Source organism: Cryptotermes secundus, unplaced genomic scaffold (genome assembly GCF_002891405.2).
Source record: "Cryptotermes secundus unplaced genomic scaffold, Csec_1.0 scaffold961, whole genome shotgun sequence".
In the NCBI taxonomy this organism is placed as follows: domain Eukaryota; kingdom Metazoa; phylum Arthropoda; class Insecta; order Blattodea; family Kalotermitidae; genus Cryptotermes; species Cryptotermes secundus.
The window spans coordinates 83,498-101,528 of NW_019743658.1; the positions used below are offsets into that span (position 1 = coordinate 83,498).

Below are 18,031 nucleotides of genomic sequence, written 5' to 3' on the forward strand. Positions count from 1 at the left end.
ACTGTCAACTGTGTCTGTCGCTGCCTGACTTATTAAAATTAGCCCCTTCTAACACGCCTAACTGAGTAGGATCCCCCCCCACATAATCATGATCACGGAAGCAGATCCACCTTCCGAAACACCGTGTACTCGTACGTTACAGACGATCGAAAATGTCCGAACTAATTTTATATAGGGCCGTGCCATAGCTGAAGCGGTTAGTCTCTGGCTTCCCACCGCGGCTACCCGGGTCTCGTCAAGTGGGATTTGTGGTGGACAAAGTGGCGCTGAGGCAGGTTTTCTCCGAGTACTTCGGTTTCCCCTGCCAATCTTCATTCCACCAATTGCTCCACAATCACCCTCACCTATCATCTGGGGCTGGTACAGAAGTGGCCGCAGTACAAGGGACTTAGTCCCACACCACTGGCAATAACAAATTATATAAATTATAAATAGCAAACGTGCATTTGTTCTCTCTCCAAACCAGTATTTCACATATTCAAACCCTAGCCAAGTCACTTAACAAGTGACACAGTATTTAATCTGATTCTGGCACACCAGGCCAACAATGTCTAATTTAGTGACAGTGGAGCCTTCCACTTTCATCTTAGCAACAATGTATTTCGCTGGATTGAACACCCCGTGTCTGATGACTGCAGATGTGGCAGCGGGTCGATTTCTTATAATGTCCTAGTGCACATTTCTCACAGAAGCGTCGGCACTTTGTCACAATGGGGTCCTTGAAAGTATTCTGGCATATGAAGCACTTGAAAGGGAGATCATCACTATCTGAGTCACCTTCAGATTTGTCTGTATCACCATACGTTCCTTGCTGCACTTCCCGTTCCAACTGCCACCCAAACTTGTAGTCAGAACGGTCATGCAAGAGCTTACAGCTATCTCCAAAGCCAAAAAAAAAAAACCATTTACTTGTAGTCTTTACAAATGTCAGGTTGCCAGTCCCACCGCACTGTAGTTCGAAGGGTGGCTCGAGCCAGGATAGGACCTTTCCGAACAATTCCACCGAAGCACTTCCCTGAGCAATGTCCCGTTTCTCATAATACTGGGATTAGTTGTTCAATCCACGGCAAACTTTTATCATCTTTTCCCTTCAGCTCCTTATTTAAGGCATTCTCAGATACAGCTTGTGCATCCCTCTCTACTCCTGTCCCCATCTGCAGCCCTTCCCTACCTCTAGCTCGTTTAGACAATCTGCTGCTTCCTGATGGACAGAAATTCATTCACGATCACCAAGATCCCGGGTTTCGGCACCAAAAAATTTCGTGAAATATGCAGTGTTTTATACACAAGACGTTCCCTAACAACAAACCTTCATTCAACAATACGTTCCCTGGCAGCGAACCTTTATTCAACAATACGTTCCCTGGCAACGAACCTTCATATAACAATACGTTCCCTGGCAACGAACCTTTATTCAACAATACGTTCCCAGGCAACGAACCTTCATACACCAATATGTTCCCTGCCAACGGACCTTCATACACCAATATGTTCCCAGCCAACGAACCTTCATACAACAATACGTTCCCAGCCAACGAACCTTCATACAACAAGACGTTCCCAGGCAACGAACCTTCAATGAAGGTTATCCAGTTTCATGGGTAACGTCGTCACTGCCCGGCAAATAACACGCAACGAGCAGCAGAGCAAACGCTGTGCAGTCATGGATCATAAATCAAGGAATTAAAGGGGAAAGATGTCTCAATTCCTCACAGCAGGTGCTGCAATCACATATGTCGGGATAATACTTCTTGGCTTTGTGCCGCATTTCACTACGTTCTCTCATTCCACGTGTGCCAAAAGGAATCATCACTGTACTTTCCAAGATATCACATATGATGAGGATATACTAACAGCCAGGAAATGTACAGTACCGGAAGCGTCCTTGCCGATGTGTAAACACGCCGGATCTGACAGTCTGCAGGACTGGAAGTCCAAGACTCTGGCATTTACATCTCAGTATCTCCCTCTATGGAAATATTTATGTAATAAATGTCAGTAATTTCAAACTTAAAGATTTGTGTCAATTTCAATTCCAACTAAACTATCATATTATTTGGGCGTTAACTTCCCATAACCAGTACTGATTCAATTCTGAAATATAATGCTGTGTATTCCGTTGAAAGTAAATCTTTGTGTCAGAAGAGCGTTTCTTCACGTCTTCAGGATCAACGAATTAGCCAGTATGGAGATGGCAGCGAGCAGAAACCTGGGGATTACGTAGGAAAAAGTTTGAAACCACAAGGCAACTCATTATTGCCTATCTCTGTTCCGTAGACAAACCCCAGTTTTCCTCAGGCAGACAGCTCTGTTTGCTACTTGCTTCATGGTTTCTTACTTGGACTATTCTTTCACGCTGAAGATCGAGGCGACACATTCTTCTGAAACTTCCGTTGACTTTCAACGGACTACATTGTGATATATCCCGGAAAAGTAACTCTCCAGAAGTACAGCTCTGAACACCCCAAATCCTACGCAATGTTCTGTTATGTTTACCAGTTTAGTTTTCACTGCAGATGTATTCTACTTAATCGTGTGACGGTTTTAAGGAGAAGAAATCAAGAGGTAAAACGTATATGTCCAGTTTACACAGAAGTTACGCACCTCGCCAACAGATTTCATTCTATCTCCAGCAATGGGATTTTGTATTAAAAAAAAAAAAGATTGCTCCAATGAACAAAAATATGTAAGGAATTCTTTAAGTGGGCATGATGACAAAGAACACGTGATCATAAGGATCTAGTAATTGGTTCCATCCCCTACCTATTTTATTTTATACACAAAGACGGTAGAAAAACATGGTCATTAACAGTTATCACTTATAGTTTTCTTCTTCTTCTTCTTCCATTCTGGTAGTTTGAAAGGAGTCTTAAAGTGAAATATTATCCCAGTCAGTCATTCGATAATTATATTATATTAATCTTGTCCATAGGTTACTGTTTATATATTAGGATATTATTAATGAAATACACATAAAAGTTGGTTGGTTCAATGTGATTTCAGTTGCATATTTTATTTTTCTAAGAATATAGTCAGTTTCGCTCATCCTTTTTTTCCTTTTCTTTGTAATGTTTAATGCCAAACAGAAATTAAGTCACCTTCTGTGTGTTTCTTCCATTAATATGTATAAGTGTGTTTTCATTTACGTTTTGGGAAGGAAATGATTGGGTGGGTGTACAATACTTGGTTACTATACCAGTTATGGAAGATGAAAGTGTTTGGTTATTTCAGTAAATTTCTGTTTACTTGCTGTCTGACTATACGCCACGCATGTGTTGGAACAATTCGCGTTATTCTGAATATCATCTTTCTAAAGGGTTCAATTTTTAGTTCATATGAACCATCAGCAATGATCATTTTACCCATTTTCATTTCCGAAACAGCCACTTTTACGCAAAATTATCTCACTACTATATTTCTGTCTCTTTGAAACAAAAAAAATTGCTTCTAATTTGCGAAATCAATTTCTTATTTATTAAAATGTTCATTAAAATATTCCAAGACAGAATACTGTATTCACAACTGGTTGCAAATTCACCTTCGCTATGATGGTTGACGTTGAAATTTTATATCACCAGACATGTGTATGCACCTTAAAACCATGTACATAGATTTAAAAGATTCAGTAATTGCACAGATGACAAGAAAGATTGAAGACAGTTCTTCCAGACAAGGGGAAAGGTAAATACAGCTTTCCCTTGCGGCAGAGTACCACTTATTTGTCTATGGACAACCAATGACATCGGCGAGGAAGTTTTCCAAACTGCTGCATTAATTGGAGGTGGCTATACAAGTAGGTTCATGTTGGATGACCCCTCAGATGTTCATGACTACCCCAGAGGAACAAGGATTTTTATCACTATAAAAATCACTTAATTATTTCGTTAGATAAATAACAATCCTTAGACTAGTAAAGGCTCTGAATTATAGTTCAGAGCTTGGTGGAATGAAAGAAGTATTGGCTCCAGTGGAGTTCATTTGTGACTATCAGCGGTGAGGGCTACTTGGGACCACCACGATGACCATTAACACACTTTGATGTCGAGATGTAGTTGTTGTGATGGTAGTTGTCAACATCCTTCTCTAAGATGTGATCGAAGTGGCCATTATGAATGGGGTGACACCTGGCTCGGCACACTTCACCGTTGACACAGGAGAAGCCATTGGCAGTGGACTGGTCACGGCTGTTGCCTCTGTGACCAGACCGGGTGGAGCGCCGTCCACCACTGGCGGTAGCAGCAGGCCCTGCTCCTACCTTGGCCTCCGTCCCCGCGGGTCCCCCGGTGGGCAGGAAGAACACACTGGGCGCTGGGCTGGAGGCGAGGAGCTCTAGCTACAGTTCCGTCACGGGTATCGGCTTGAGGGTCTGTTGCTGAGCAGCGCGCACGATGTAGTCCTCGTCCGAGAACGTCTTCTGATACTCGTGCTCCTTGCGGCTGATGGCACGGTTATTCCACTTGTAGTCTTTGAGTGCATCTTGCAGGCGGCGCCGGTAGCGGTAAAGCAGGATTCCTAGCAGTGCCACGAGGGCCACTCCGGTGCCACAAAGCGCACCGATAATTGCTTGTTGCCGGGTGTCATGCAGGGCACAACCCAACTCGTCTGCTGATAATGATTTGAGTGGGCGATCTTTTAGGTGTTTAGGTGCCGCACATAAGACTTGGCTAGCATTTCGCCGAGACAGAAGATCACGAAGCCACAGAAGTGAGCATCTGCATTCCAGAGGATTTTCTGCCAGGTCTAGTTTCCGCAGCTCAGGCCATGTGGCCAGTGGTTCAGAAAACGTGGTGAATGCATTATCCCGAAGCACTAGGTGCCGGAGGTTTGGCAGGCCTGCAAGAGCACCCTCTTCAACAGATGACAGTTTTTTGTTACTGCTTAGGATGAGTGCCTCCAAGTTCAAATTATCGGCAAGGGCACCCTTCTCAACACGTTCGAGTTGCTGGGCCCCAGATACATCAAGTCGCTTCAATTTCTCCAAGCCTTGAAATGCGTGAGCCTCCAAAGTAGTGAACTCATTCTGCCCAACACTAAGTTCCTCCAGCCGAGGGAGTGTGGCGAGCTGACGCGTGGGGATGACTCGTAGACAGTTATCATGCAGTCCGAGGCTCCTCAGAACAGACAGTCCTCTAAACGCATTCTCGCTAATGTTCTGTAAGCTAGCTCCACTTACATCCAAATTTGTTAGGCGATTTAACCCACGGAAAGCGTCATCTGGCAGCGTTGTGAATGCGTTTAGGCCCACTTTTAACTCGGCCAGGTTGCTGAGTTCAACGAATGAAGACGTTGGAACGGCACGAAGTTGATTATCATCAAGATATAACACTCTGAGAGCTGTCAGGCCGGCGAATGCTGCTGGATCAACCCGGGATATTCGGTTCTGACCAAGATCCAGTTCTTCCAACTGTGGGAGGAGGCTGAACAGACGCTCTGGGAGTTCCTCTAGGTAGTTTCCCCTAAGGCTGAGTACAGTGAGGGCTCTCAACCCCACAAAAGTCCTATTATTCACTGAAGAAATTTTGTTATGGTTGAGATGGAGCTCAACCAGCTTCCTCTGAGCTTCAAAACTTCTTGTGGGAATGCTCACCAGGTGATTGTATGACAAATCTACGTATTTCAGCTCACCGTAAAACTGGAACGCAGCATCCACTGTCTTAATACGGTTGTACTTAAGCACCAGCCGCTGGATGGAGGGGTTCAGTGTGATTGGGATTACGTCTAGGTTCGCCTCAATACATGTCACCACCAACGTGTCATCGTCACAGGTGCAGCCGGTGGGGCAGAAAGCTAGCGCCCTAGCGGCTGAGGCGAGCAGAGCCGCCAAGCATATGAGGAGGAGAAGGGGTGGCGAGGGAGTAGCCATCCTGCTAGCGGAACAGCATCGCGGCATCAGTGGCAGGGCAATCTGCAATGAGCAAACAAACACATAACTGAAATATGTTGACACAATTTTCCAAAAATACTTGGGATGCTAGCAACCATTTGAATTTAGAGGAAATCACACTCAGTGACTTAAGAGAGAGAGGTTGAAGGAACAAACGGATTAAGTTATCTCTTATGTAAGATTTGAGGCTTTCACGGCGGTGACTATGAAGAAAGCAGTCTTCTAAGTTATCTCTTATTAATACCACGCCATTAAAACGTACAGGAGATTGGAGGCAAAACTTCACGCATTCTTAACGTCGGCACTGTACGGCAATCAGTCGTTTTCAATCTTAGGCCGCTTTATCCTCGGTCCCTAGAACGGCTATCCAATCTGTCCCACACTCTCGAAACGTCTAGTCTCATGGCATGAACTTCTGTGGGTGTTGGTCAGGCAGTTCTTCGAGCACGACATTAAACCAGCTAACAATGAAATAATCACTTCCTACTGCGGAGAAAACACAACGTGTTAAACGAAAAAGAAATTTTTATATTTACAGAAACTTATGAAGATTCCGAAATGTTAATTCAAGTGGTACAGCAACGAGTTAAGTTGCGTCTAGATTCTGAAACGAATGTAAGTGACGTGTGGTAAAATGAAGATAAAGTTATCATGAAACAGGCATGCATAAAACATTCTTCTGCACTTCCATAAATTCACGAAAACGAAGTTAGGTAAAACAGGGCGGGGGGGGGACACGAATGAGTTCTCATAAATATTTAAAAAGCAGAGCCACCTAGGAAAGCCTCGCAACTACAGCTGAGTTTGTGTACGGTCCGCTTTATTTCATCTGCATACAGCAGACGCGGCGTCTCCGTTCTGGCTTCATTTCGGGACACGAGCAACACCCGATTTAAACAGCGAAAATTACAGCTGCACAAATTTGCGAATTTACGGGAACGCCTATCCGTTGCTATAGGTAAAAAGGTAAAGTTGTCCCTGTGCTCTACGAATTAAACACTAGGCTACGAAGGCGTATAGGGGAGTGGATGTACAGGTCCACATTTTCTTGACCTCGACACGCCGGAGGTGAGTGGTCAGCTACAAACCCCTGCCACTTTACTCCCCGGTACCCGTTGGACAGGAGCTTGGGTGGACCCCAGAGCCGGTCTGGTCGATTTGGAGAGGAGAAAACGCTTGACCTTTCCGGGACTCGAACTCCGACACCTCAGTCGTTCAGCCTGTAGCCAGTCGCTATGCCGACTACGCCTATCCGTTGCTATGGAGACGACTATAGTTTCACAACGTCATTGACTGCACACAACATGAACTAACCCTTTAAATACTGAAAATAAGTTAGCTCGTTTAGAAACAAAATGTCTTGTTATTTAGCAGGGAAGTTAAATGAAGCCATCGCGTTTACGCTGTTCGGGCTGGCGAGGAATTGTTGTTTACAGGAAATAATTATCATTGACACTTTTACACAATACTGCCACAAACTCTAACGTACAACTTGAGAATTTTCGCTACTACGAACTTGCGTTCGTAAGTTATGCGACTTTTACATGTAAAGTATACCGAAATTTAATTTCCGATTTATGAATATTCACCTTATGAACAATTTTCATGGCACGAATTACCTTCGCAAGCCGATGGATACCTATATTTGTTTTCTGTCCAGCATTCAAACAGTGAACCTAACAAACACAGATTTGGGGGCACGCGGTAGCGTAGCTGTTTTGGGCACTATGCCAGAAGCCGGAAGGTCGCAGGTTCGATTCCCGATGAGGTCACTGGATTTTTCAATTGACCTGATCCTTTCAGCCGCACTATGACCCTGCGGTCGACTCAGCCTCTAAGAGAAACGTGTAACAAGATTTTTTCCTGGGGGTAAAAGACAGCCGGTGCATACGACCGACAACCTCACCGTCATCTATGATCCGACTGTCTAGAAAATGTGGGAGCCTCGACGTCTCAAACCCCTATGGGCCTCCACGGCCTGTTACAGGGATAGCTTTTTACTCTCTACACAAAAGTGGTTAAATCCTTTGAAGTCTATATGCCTTCCTATTGCCCAGAGCTTGCGACTCCCCCTGAATAATGAGCAAAAAGGCGTTCTAAATATTAAAATAAATTTCTGGGGGAAATGAGAAGTGTCTTCTTGGAGACAAGGCCCACGTTTTAAATACTATATAGATCAGTGTTGTCCTTTAAAGGGTTAAAGGAATATTTCTAACACAGTAAATAGGACATGTCAGTTCTCCGTAACTGCTGTTAACCAGACATGTCAGTTCTCCGTAACTGCTGTTAACCAGACATGTCAGTTCTCCGTAACTGCTGTTAACCAGACATGTCAGTTCTCCGTAACTGCTGTTAACCAGACATGTCAGTTCTCCGTAACTGCTGTTAACCAGACATGTCAGTTCTCCGTAACTGCTGTTAACCAGACATGTCAGTTCTCCGTAACTGCTGTTAACCAGACATGTCAGTTCTCCGTAACTGCTGTTAACCAGACATGTCAGTTCTCCGTAACTGCTGTTAACCAGACATGTCAGTTTTCCGTAACTGCTGTTAACCAGACATGTCAGTTTTCCGTAACTGCTGTTAACCAGACATGTCAGTTTTCCGTAACTGCTGTTAACCAGACATGTCAGTTTTCCGTAACTGCTGTTAACCAGACATGTCAGTTTTCCGTAACTGCTGTTAACCAGACATGTCAGTTTTCCGTAACTGCTGTTAACCAGACATGTCAGTTTTCCGTAACTGCTGTTAACCAGACATGTCAGTTTTCCGTAACTGCTGTTAACCAGACATGTCAGTTTTCCGTAACTGCTGTTAACCAGACATGTCAGTTTTCCGTAACTGCTGTTAACCAGACATGTCAGTTTTCCGTAACTGCTGTTAACCAGACATGTCAGTTTTCCGTAACTGCTGTTAACCAGACATGTCAGTTTTCCGTAACTGCTGTTAACCAGACATGTCAGTTTTCCGTAACTGCTGTTAACCAGACATGTCAGTTTTCCGTAACTGCTGTTAACCAGACATGTCAGTTTTCCGTAACTGCTGTTAACCAGACATGTCAGTTTTCCGTAACTGCTGTTAACCAGACATGTCAGTTTTCCGTAACTGCTGTTAACCAGACATGTCAGTTTTCCGTAACTGCTGTTAACCAGACATGTCAGTTTTCCGTAACTGCTGTTAACCAGACATGTCAGTTTTCCGAAACCGCTGTTAACCAGACATGTCAGTTTTCCTAACTGCTGTTACCCAGACATGTCAGTTTTCCGTAATTGCTCCTAACCAGACATGTCAGTTTTCCGTAACTGCTGTTAACCAGACATGTGTCTGTTCTCGAAAGAAGACAGAATAATCAGCCTAGCTATAGGGTGCATAAAAATGACTCAGCTCCAGAATATTCAATTAGCGGCAGTGCATGATGAGTACCAAAGAAGCACGCAATATACAATTTAAAATCAAAGATTCAGGATGGGAGCATGACACAACCTGTAATCTTGTACTGTATTTCCTATGCAGAAAATGGATGAGATTAAACCCGAGCTACATTTTAGGGAATTTTTAAGAAAGTACTGCATATAGTTTAAGAGGATCAATAAATCGAGGTATATTACAACGATTTTTCTCGCAGACACGCAGAGTTTTATCTCGACAGGTCGATCGCAGGAATAACCCCATTCGTGCCTCATGTAGAGCCTATTGCGTGAGTTGAGGCTATTTACGCCTTGTTGCATACAAATACTAACAGAGAAGGGACCCAGCACGTTGGTTCAACCGGTAACGCTTTTGACTTGAATTCTGGAGGTGCGCAGCTCGAATATCTGTCGAAACGGCGATTGTCCTGAGGATTTCGTGGTTTTATTCAGGCCCTTGACGGAAATTCTGGGGGACAGTACCTTAAATGAAGTCGCAACAGCTTCCTTTCGCATCCCTTCAAATTCATTATTCAGTGACATCCAATAATTCGAAGCTTGCAGCGTTGTAGCTGACGGTATCGTTTGATTGGCTATTCTATAGCAGCACGGGCCTTCCCGAGGTGGGGAAAAATGAGGAAAACGGGCAGCTTACATCTGACACAACACAACACAACACACATAATACTTTGTTAGTAGCAAGATTAACAGCATGAAGCAGGTAAATTTTCAGATGGGTTGCAGAACTAGACTTTGCACATAGTTCCAGCATAATGGGCATAAGTCTTATTGGGAACATTCTCACAACTTTCATACTTTTCAATACATTATTTCCGAATCCTGAAATATACATACAACACATAACACAAAACACACATAACATAAGAAAACACGAACATACAATACAACACCAGCGGGTTCTTTGCTCAGGAATTTTGCAAACTAAAGAGTACTGAAGAAGCGAAACACACTTCTCATACCACACAAAGTTTCTAAAGCTGTCCTCTGCTTCATCAATTAAGCAATACGACATGAAGACGTATGAGGTGGTGGACAAATACCTCCATTATTTCTGTCTTATACATCTTTAATAATCTCCAGGGGGTGCCTAGCTTATTTAACAGTTTTCCTTTTAGCTCCAGCTAGGCCGTTACATGTTATTTGTTTTGTGGTTATTACTGACCTGTATACAGCCTGTTTTGCCGGTCACGGTAGCCGAGCGCTCTAAGGCATGTACTGTCTTCCCTCGCTCTAAAGCCGGGATCGTGGGTTCGAATCACACTCAGGGCATGGATGTTTGTGTGCGTTTTTGTGTGTTTGTGTACAGGTAGAGGCCTTGCGACGAGTTGATCACTCGCCCAAGGAGTCCTACCGTATGTGTAAGATCTAGAAAAACCGAAGTAAAGTTCATGGAGGTAGGCCTAGGCCCACTGGGGCTGTAGTGCCAAGGGGGGGATACAGCCTGTTTTATTTAAATTTGTTAGTAGAAGTTTTTTCTGTTTCTGTTAAGGTTTTTACAAAGCGTTAGATCACTTACAGTCCGAGAACTTTATGCTGGAAGCTGAAGAGTTCTGACGGTTGTGTCTAATACTCAGAATTACTTGAGTTTGTAGCATACATGTATACCTCCCCTTCTGTCCTAGTTCCACGAATGTGCGTGCTTTATCACAATTTTGTTGCATATTTTCATGTTATCTCCCTCCGAATTCGCCTGGCCTCAAGTAATTAACCAGCTGCAGTGAATCTGATAAGGGTTGTCCAGTGATTGAGGTTAGCTCTTTCTAAGGTACGCAACAGAGTAGGTGTCTCCCCTTCACATGAGGACGGAAACAGATCCAGTTTCCGAAACACTGTTTTCTAGTATGTAGAATACTGGACGATGGACAAAGTCCGAAAACCCAGTCATTCTTAACTTTATACTGGCTTTCATATAGGACAAGGCACCCTCAATGTTATCCTGGCGCACATCGCCATCGACGCTAACTAGTCCTAAACACGCACGCACACACACACTCTAATAAACTCTTGCTTTATATCAGCTTTTTATAAGCATCCTTAATAAACTTCATAAACAATAATAAAGCACTTTAGCCTCTTAAGTCGATACATGACTGCTACTGCACTGCAAGAGACAAACGCGGAATTATTCTTCTTCTTACCTATCGCTACAACCCTATTCGGGTCTTGCCCCCCCCTGTTTAATATTTTCCGGGATCGCGTAGTTAGCCCCACGCCCAAACCCAAACATGGACTAGGGATTACAGTTCGTCTGGCTCTTACCCTTTGACATGCCTGACATGCGTGGCCCTACCAGGACCTTACGATCCCGCCAGCATAGCGGTGCGCAAGGAGGGGTATGATTCCTACTTAACATTAAATTTTAGCAATAAAAACGAAAGAACGTGATATATTTTCTATTGCTTGCAGTTGTCGTGCCACATGGCGTTACGGCCTACACATAACGAATATCTCAACTTCAGTTTCCTCCAGTATATTTCTTATTCAATCATTCATCAATGACAGTAGAGCCCGTTGCTGAGCGCTGGCCTCTTCGTCAGTTTCGTAATCTTTTATACACAGTCGGTAGGACTCCTTGGACGAGTGATCAGCCAGCCGCGAGGCCGCTACAAAAACACAGAATAAACGCAGACAGACATCCATGCCTTGATTGGGGTTCGAACCCACGATCCCAGCGTTCTAAGACAGTTCATGTGTTAGACCGCGCGGCCACTGTAATCGGCATTTCTTAGTCATACTAAATAGTATTTTATCAAGGTGAATGCAAGGCAGCAACAGCTGCGAATGACGACATCCGCTATACAACAGCTGGCGGTTGCGAAACTATTAATTACAAAGAAACGGCCGAAATGACACACAAGAAAATCAAAATAAATTCCGCAAATGAGTAATGCGTGTTCCGTAAAGGCATCACGAACATAAACAATTCGATGTTTAATTACAGGAAGTCTCGCAAATAAAACTAGTTCCATACGATAAGTTTCTATACTGACTTCAAACGTAAAGTTGTCCTTGTACTTAATAAAGCGTCACATCATAAATAGGTAGGGAGGTGTGAAGGTATAACTCCACGTATTCTTAACCTGGTTACTAAATGGAGACTGATCTATGTGGGTATTTTCTGTCAAAAAAAAAAGAACCGACTCTGAAAAGTACTACTTACATGAGCTTAGCCTTATAAAGGGTTGTGATTAAGAGGTTCAAATGCTTCGATCCTGAACTAGACGCAGACAATACAAAGAGGAGGGTGTGTGTGTGTATTTCGCTTTCGGTCGTTAGGGATTTTATGTCGGAATTGTGCAACAATTCACAGACCCACGCAACGACCACTCAAGGGCTACACAACCCGTTTTCTCTTCGAGTTCCCACTTAGCCTTGACAGACAATGGGCTGCAGGTGTTATCAAACGACATAATGTAATGCCCGCGCAATATAATCTTACGCAACCTCAGGCAAGAACCTTCACAATTATAAAATGGCGGCGTTCTTGTCTGATCAACACATGTATAGGACGGAGACACACAACCAAGTAATAATAATAACGGGCTGCATTAATCGGAGATTTCAAGACGCTCCAGAATTAATTTTGATGATAATGCAATTAATAATGACAACAACAACACATCGACGCCGTGGTTGAAGAGGTCGAAGACTGAAAACCGTTAATATAATCAGCACTGCCCACGATTCTGAACAAGTAAAATCCTCCGAAGTTCCACTTACTTCCATCCTCCCAAACTACCTCCCTCTATGTAGTAACGCCCTATATTTCGATAGCAGTCCACCGACGTTTCGGAGTAACACATGTTTCTTCCTGGCATTTTGTTTGGATTATTTGTAGAGCCTGTAGGTAAAAGCGATATTTTCTTCCGAAACTTAGATGAACTATCGAACTACATGGCGTTATCATCTGCAATATTGTACTCGTCATAATAACCGCTGTGAGAAGTCGTAATCAAATATATCTCCCTAAGACCCATTTTAATGTTATACTACCATTTTCTGTGTGGTTTCCCAGCGGGTTTCCACATAAAAATTCTGCATATAATCATTGTATGCCACATCCTAAAATCCCAATGTTTTATATTAATTACCTGCATAAATCATGAATTTGACGAAGACAAACTTCGTGCTCAATAAATGTTTCAGTCCTTTCGGACGAAATAGGAAATATCGTTCAAGTGAGCGAACAAATGAAAATATAAATTATCGAATCATTTCCACCCACCCACCCACCCATCCATCCATCTATGGCTCCCCAGCCCTTGTGGGCCTTGCCAACTTTTTCATTCTTTCTTTTTTTTTTATTGCTAGTGGGGTGGGACTAAGTCCCTTGTACTGCGGTAACTTCTGGCCTACTGTACCAGACCCCGATTGTGGAACAATTGGTGGGATGAAGATTGGCAGGGGAGAACGAAGTACTCGGAGAAAAACTGTCCCAGCGGCACTTTGTCCACCACAAATCCCACTTGACCAGACCCTGGATTGAACCCGGGCCGCCGCGGTGGGAAGCCAGCGACTAACCGCTTGAGCTATGGCGCGGCCTTTTCAGTTTCTTAATCTAAACACAATCTCCAGGACTCCTTGGCCGGGGGATCAGCCCGTCGTAAGGCTTCTACCTACACACAGGACAGCACAAACAGAATAAACGCACACAGACATCCATGCCTAGAGTGGGATTCGAACCCGCGATCCCAGTGCTCGAGTGGGCGAAGACGGTTCATGTCTTGGACCGCGCGGCCACTGTCAGCGGCTATGCAGTCATAGCCCACGTAGGCTACAAATGAAACGTCTGTCGGTGGACAAATGAACAGGATGGACAACAAAATTACTCCAACACCCAAAATACGATTTAACCACCTGAAACCTATACAACTGCGGCCAGGAAATATTTACAACTTTCACTGTTTATTCAGAGGATCACATAACCTCGTGGCTTTAGCCCGTCCGCGAGCGACCGACGCTTTTCGGCGAAATTAGTACCAACTTTAGCGGACAGAGGGTGTCGCGTGGTCAGCGCAACGAATCCCCACGGCCACATAAAACCCATAAGTTTTCATAATGTGAAAGCATGTAGCACTGCTGTGCTTTAAAAGGTCAACATTACTGTAATGAACTATGCGCTTTTCTCGCGAAATCACCGCTGCTTGTATACTCGTACATGCAAACCATGTACCATGTAAGGGATAGTTGTTCGCCAACTGTCACTAGTACGGAACCTCACCGTCTAGGGGGCACTCATGCTTCGTTATTGGTAAGCAGACCCGTCGATACGAGTCTCAGCCCGGAATTACCGTACTCCTACAGGCTCTTCGTGGTTCTCCTCAGCCCCTCGAGACAAATACAGAGATAGTACCTGAAATCAGGTCACGAATTTGGTGGAATGAATATTGGCAGTTGAAACATAAGTACTCGGAGAAAACCCGCCCCAGCGCCACTTTGTCCACCACAAATCCCACTTGACCAGACCCGGGATTGAACCCGAGCCTCTGCGGTGGGAAGCCAGCGACTAACCGCTTGAGCTATGGTGTGGCCATCTGAGCACCTAGAGGGAACATTTACGATGCGTGGGCCGTATCTGGCTGAGTGTACTGAGGAATATCATGAGAAAACTGTCAGCAGACAATATCTGAACGGCGTACCTGCAGAGGTAAATCAGGTATATCCTAACCAGGTTAATTTCCCAGCGATGATTTCAATATAAGGCAGTTACATATGCCATTAATGGCCATTATATTGGCGACTGCTACTGGTCGAGGTATCAGCTTGGGCGTCTTTGGGTGTTTCCTGTTCCAACACTGTGCTTATTTTCGCAAACAAATCCAGTAGGCGGTGATGTAAAAAAAAAGACAATACAGAACACCTTGCCCACTGTTGTAACAGACAGGATATTCTGAAGGATGATTATCATAAACCTGCCACGTGTTTCTTTGACGTTATGTTCAAGTTGCATCAGATCTCCTGAGCAAGAGTTGTCGAGGTTCAAAACACTCGGAGAAACGCGAATATCCTATGCTGAAAGAAATGTTTTCTCAATAGGCTGGAGTGATATGGAATAGATTGATCTACAAGGTACATAAAATGTATACAGAAGTATGCAGTCTACACAACAACAGTCTGTGATTAGAACAAAGTGTACATTATATATCAACATTTGTTTTTATTGACGCTAAATGTTTCGACATCATCAGGCGTACAATGATACCAGACTCAGTTGTTGAACTGCATCTAATTCTTCGATAAGGATCCTTATTGTGACCTTAAGAGTTCTTAAATGCATAAATTGAGTATTTCGATTAAAATTTTAAGCACTAAGATAATAACAATTAAAAAATTAGGAAAGATTAAAACACAAAAATAAAAATTATACTGCAATGGAAATTAAGTATTTTGCGATAAGTCTCTGACTCAAGATGGGGACCGGTGGAGGGCTCTTGTGAACACAGTAATGAATCTTAGGGTTTCATAAAATGCCGAGGAATTCTTGAGCAGCTAAGCAACTGGTGGCTTCTCAAGCACTCGGCTCCATGGAGGTGGTTGGTTAATACAGAGCTTACTACTTTAACAGGAAAAAAAAATCAGCATTTCGTCCCTCCAAGCTCATCCCGTCCCGTACAATTCCAACCCCAGACACACCAGAAGCACTCACACGTCCACAATCAATAATTTAAATTGCAAAAACCTTTTTCACTAATTCCATTTTTCGGAAGTCTCAAATGCTTCTTAATGCAAGGGTGTTTAAATAACTGTACATATACGAATACGATGCATTTAGAGGCACAACAGATCACTGTCGTCGCGGTGCAAGGGCCAAGAAGGCCCACCCCTTATACATTCATGAGGTACTTACAGCAAACTAACAAACACATGGTGGGTGTTTCAATTTAAAAATCGAAAAAAAATATTAAAAATAACATTCACAGTTAATCTGGGCTACTTAAGACAGAAGCCCCCCTAATCGCACTTGACCAGATCCGGGTTTGAAGCCGGGCCGCCGTGGTAGGAAGCCAGCGAGTAACCGCTTGAGCTATGGCGCGGCCCTTACCTCACGCCTCAGTCCCGCAACCTCTGTTTTCGAATAACACAGCGTAGTTGGTTGTGGTACTGTGCAACAACCCGATGAGGTCACAGGATTCAATTACCTAATCCTTCCGGCCGCACTATTGCTCTTTGGTCGTCTCAGCATCTTACAGAAATGAATACCACGAATCTTCCTGAAGATGTAAAGGGCGGCCGGCGTGTAAGGCTGACAACCTCACCGCCATCAGTGAGCCAACTCTCTAGAAAATGTGGAAGCCTTGACGTCCCACAACTGAATGGGCCTCCAAGACCTGCTTTAGGGATAGCTCTTCTTTTAACCAGTACCTGCTATACAGCCTATGACAGGGCTCTCCCTTACGACACAAAACTTCAATCCATCATCCACCACATGCATTAATCTCGAAAGAAAGGAGCGAAACATTAAATTAAAGTGAGAAAATCAAACATTACTAATTAAACGCATCAAAGCACCATGCAGTACAGTGGAGCCATCTGGTGGAGGACTGTTAATGCAGATGGGTTAAAACGACATATTGACAAGAGATCCCTTTCCCTCTACGGCCATCAGCAATCAGAAATAAATTAGTTTCACTGGACAGTAATATATCTTTCATCTGCAGCTTCCTCTGCTGATGATTAATGAAACCTACACGTCGGCCAGAGCAGTCTGGAGCGATTTAACAGGACGAGCCTCGTGAAACAAAAAGGAGATAATGAATTGTAGGAACCTATTGACGGGCATTTCTCACTACTTGCTGTTTACCTAGTTTTCTGTCTTTTCCCATCACGGCTCAAACTTCTGTATCCGCCGCTTTATGGACCAGGGTGCAAAAATGTATGATTGTCATTCCTGCACCTGGTAATTATTTGGGTACTGAACTTGCGTGGTTACTGGGCTTGCGTACATGAAGTAGCCTCAACAATTAACATGTGTAAAAGTAAAGCTATCCCTGTAACAGGCCGTGGAGGCCCATAGGGCTATGAGACGTTAAGGCTCTCGCATTATCTAGACAATCAGCTCACAGATGGCGGTAAGGTTGTCAGCCCTACGCGCCGGCCGCGCTTTACTCCCTACGAAGATTCCTGGTACTCATTTCTGTTAGAGGCTGAGTCGACCCCAAGGCCACAGTGCGGCTGGAAGGTTTAGGTCAATTGAAAAAATCCAATGACTTCATCGGGACTTCCAGTTTAAAAAAATCTAAAATAGCTGAATATCCCTACATTGCCCTTATAAAATGAACCGTTTAAACAAAATTGGTGACTATAAGCACCACATGTTTTGATGTTAAATAATGAAGCATTTCACTCACAGCATGTGTTTCGTTTGGTTTCCCTAAGCAACAGTAACCAGCCGATCTTTGCAATGGAGATATATTACGTGTTTCTGTCGGGGAGGAAATTCACCATTTAACACTTAACACAACATGTTTCGGCCACAGATGGCCATCTTCAGTTGTGTAAATGTATCGAAACTGTTACACTGCTCTGTTGTGCGCTAAAACCGCGCGTTGCAGTGCACTTTAAATAACATAAAAATAATTAATTAAAATCCATAAAAATTTTCTATACAAATTTTAAATGGACTGCAACGCGCGGTTTTAGCGCACATCAGCAGTGTAACAGTTTGGGTGCATTTAGACAACTTAAGATGGTCAACTATGGCCGAAACATGTTGTGTTAA

The 18,031-nt window shown here is 43.7% G+C and overlaps 1 protein-coding gene and 1 pseudogene across 2 annotated transcripts in view; both read right to left on the minus strand.

Moving 5' to 3' along the window:
* Nucleotides 1–407: 407 nt before the first annotated feature.
* On the minus strand, nucleotides 408–2,198 carry LOC111874234 (annotated as a pseudogene).
* Nucleotides 2,199–2,983: 785 nt separating this feature from the next.
* The window catches only part of LOC111874233 (insulin-like growth factor-binding protein complex acid labile subunit), a 168,289-nt gene continuing 153,241 nt past the window's right edge, over nucleotides 2,984–18,031 (minus strand). For both annotated transcript variants that reach the window (XM_023869550.2, XM_023869549.2), the window contains exon 3: nucleotides 2,984–5,905. In XM_023869550.2, coding sequence (XP_023725318.1) covers nucleotides 4,334–5,905 — 1,572 coding nt within the window. In that variant the 3' untranslated portion in view covers nucleotides 2,984–4,333. The remainder of the gene's footprint in view (nucleotides 5,906–18,031) is intronic.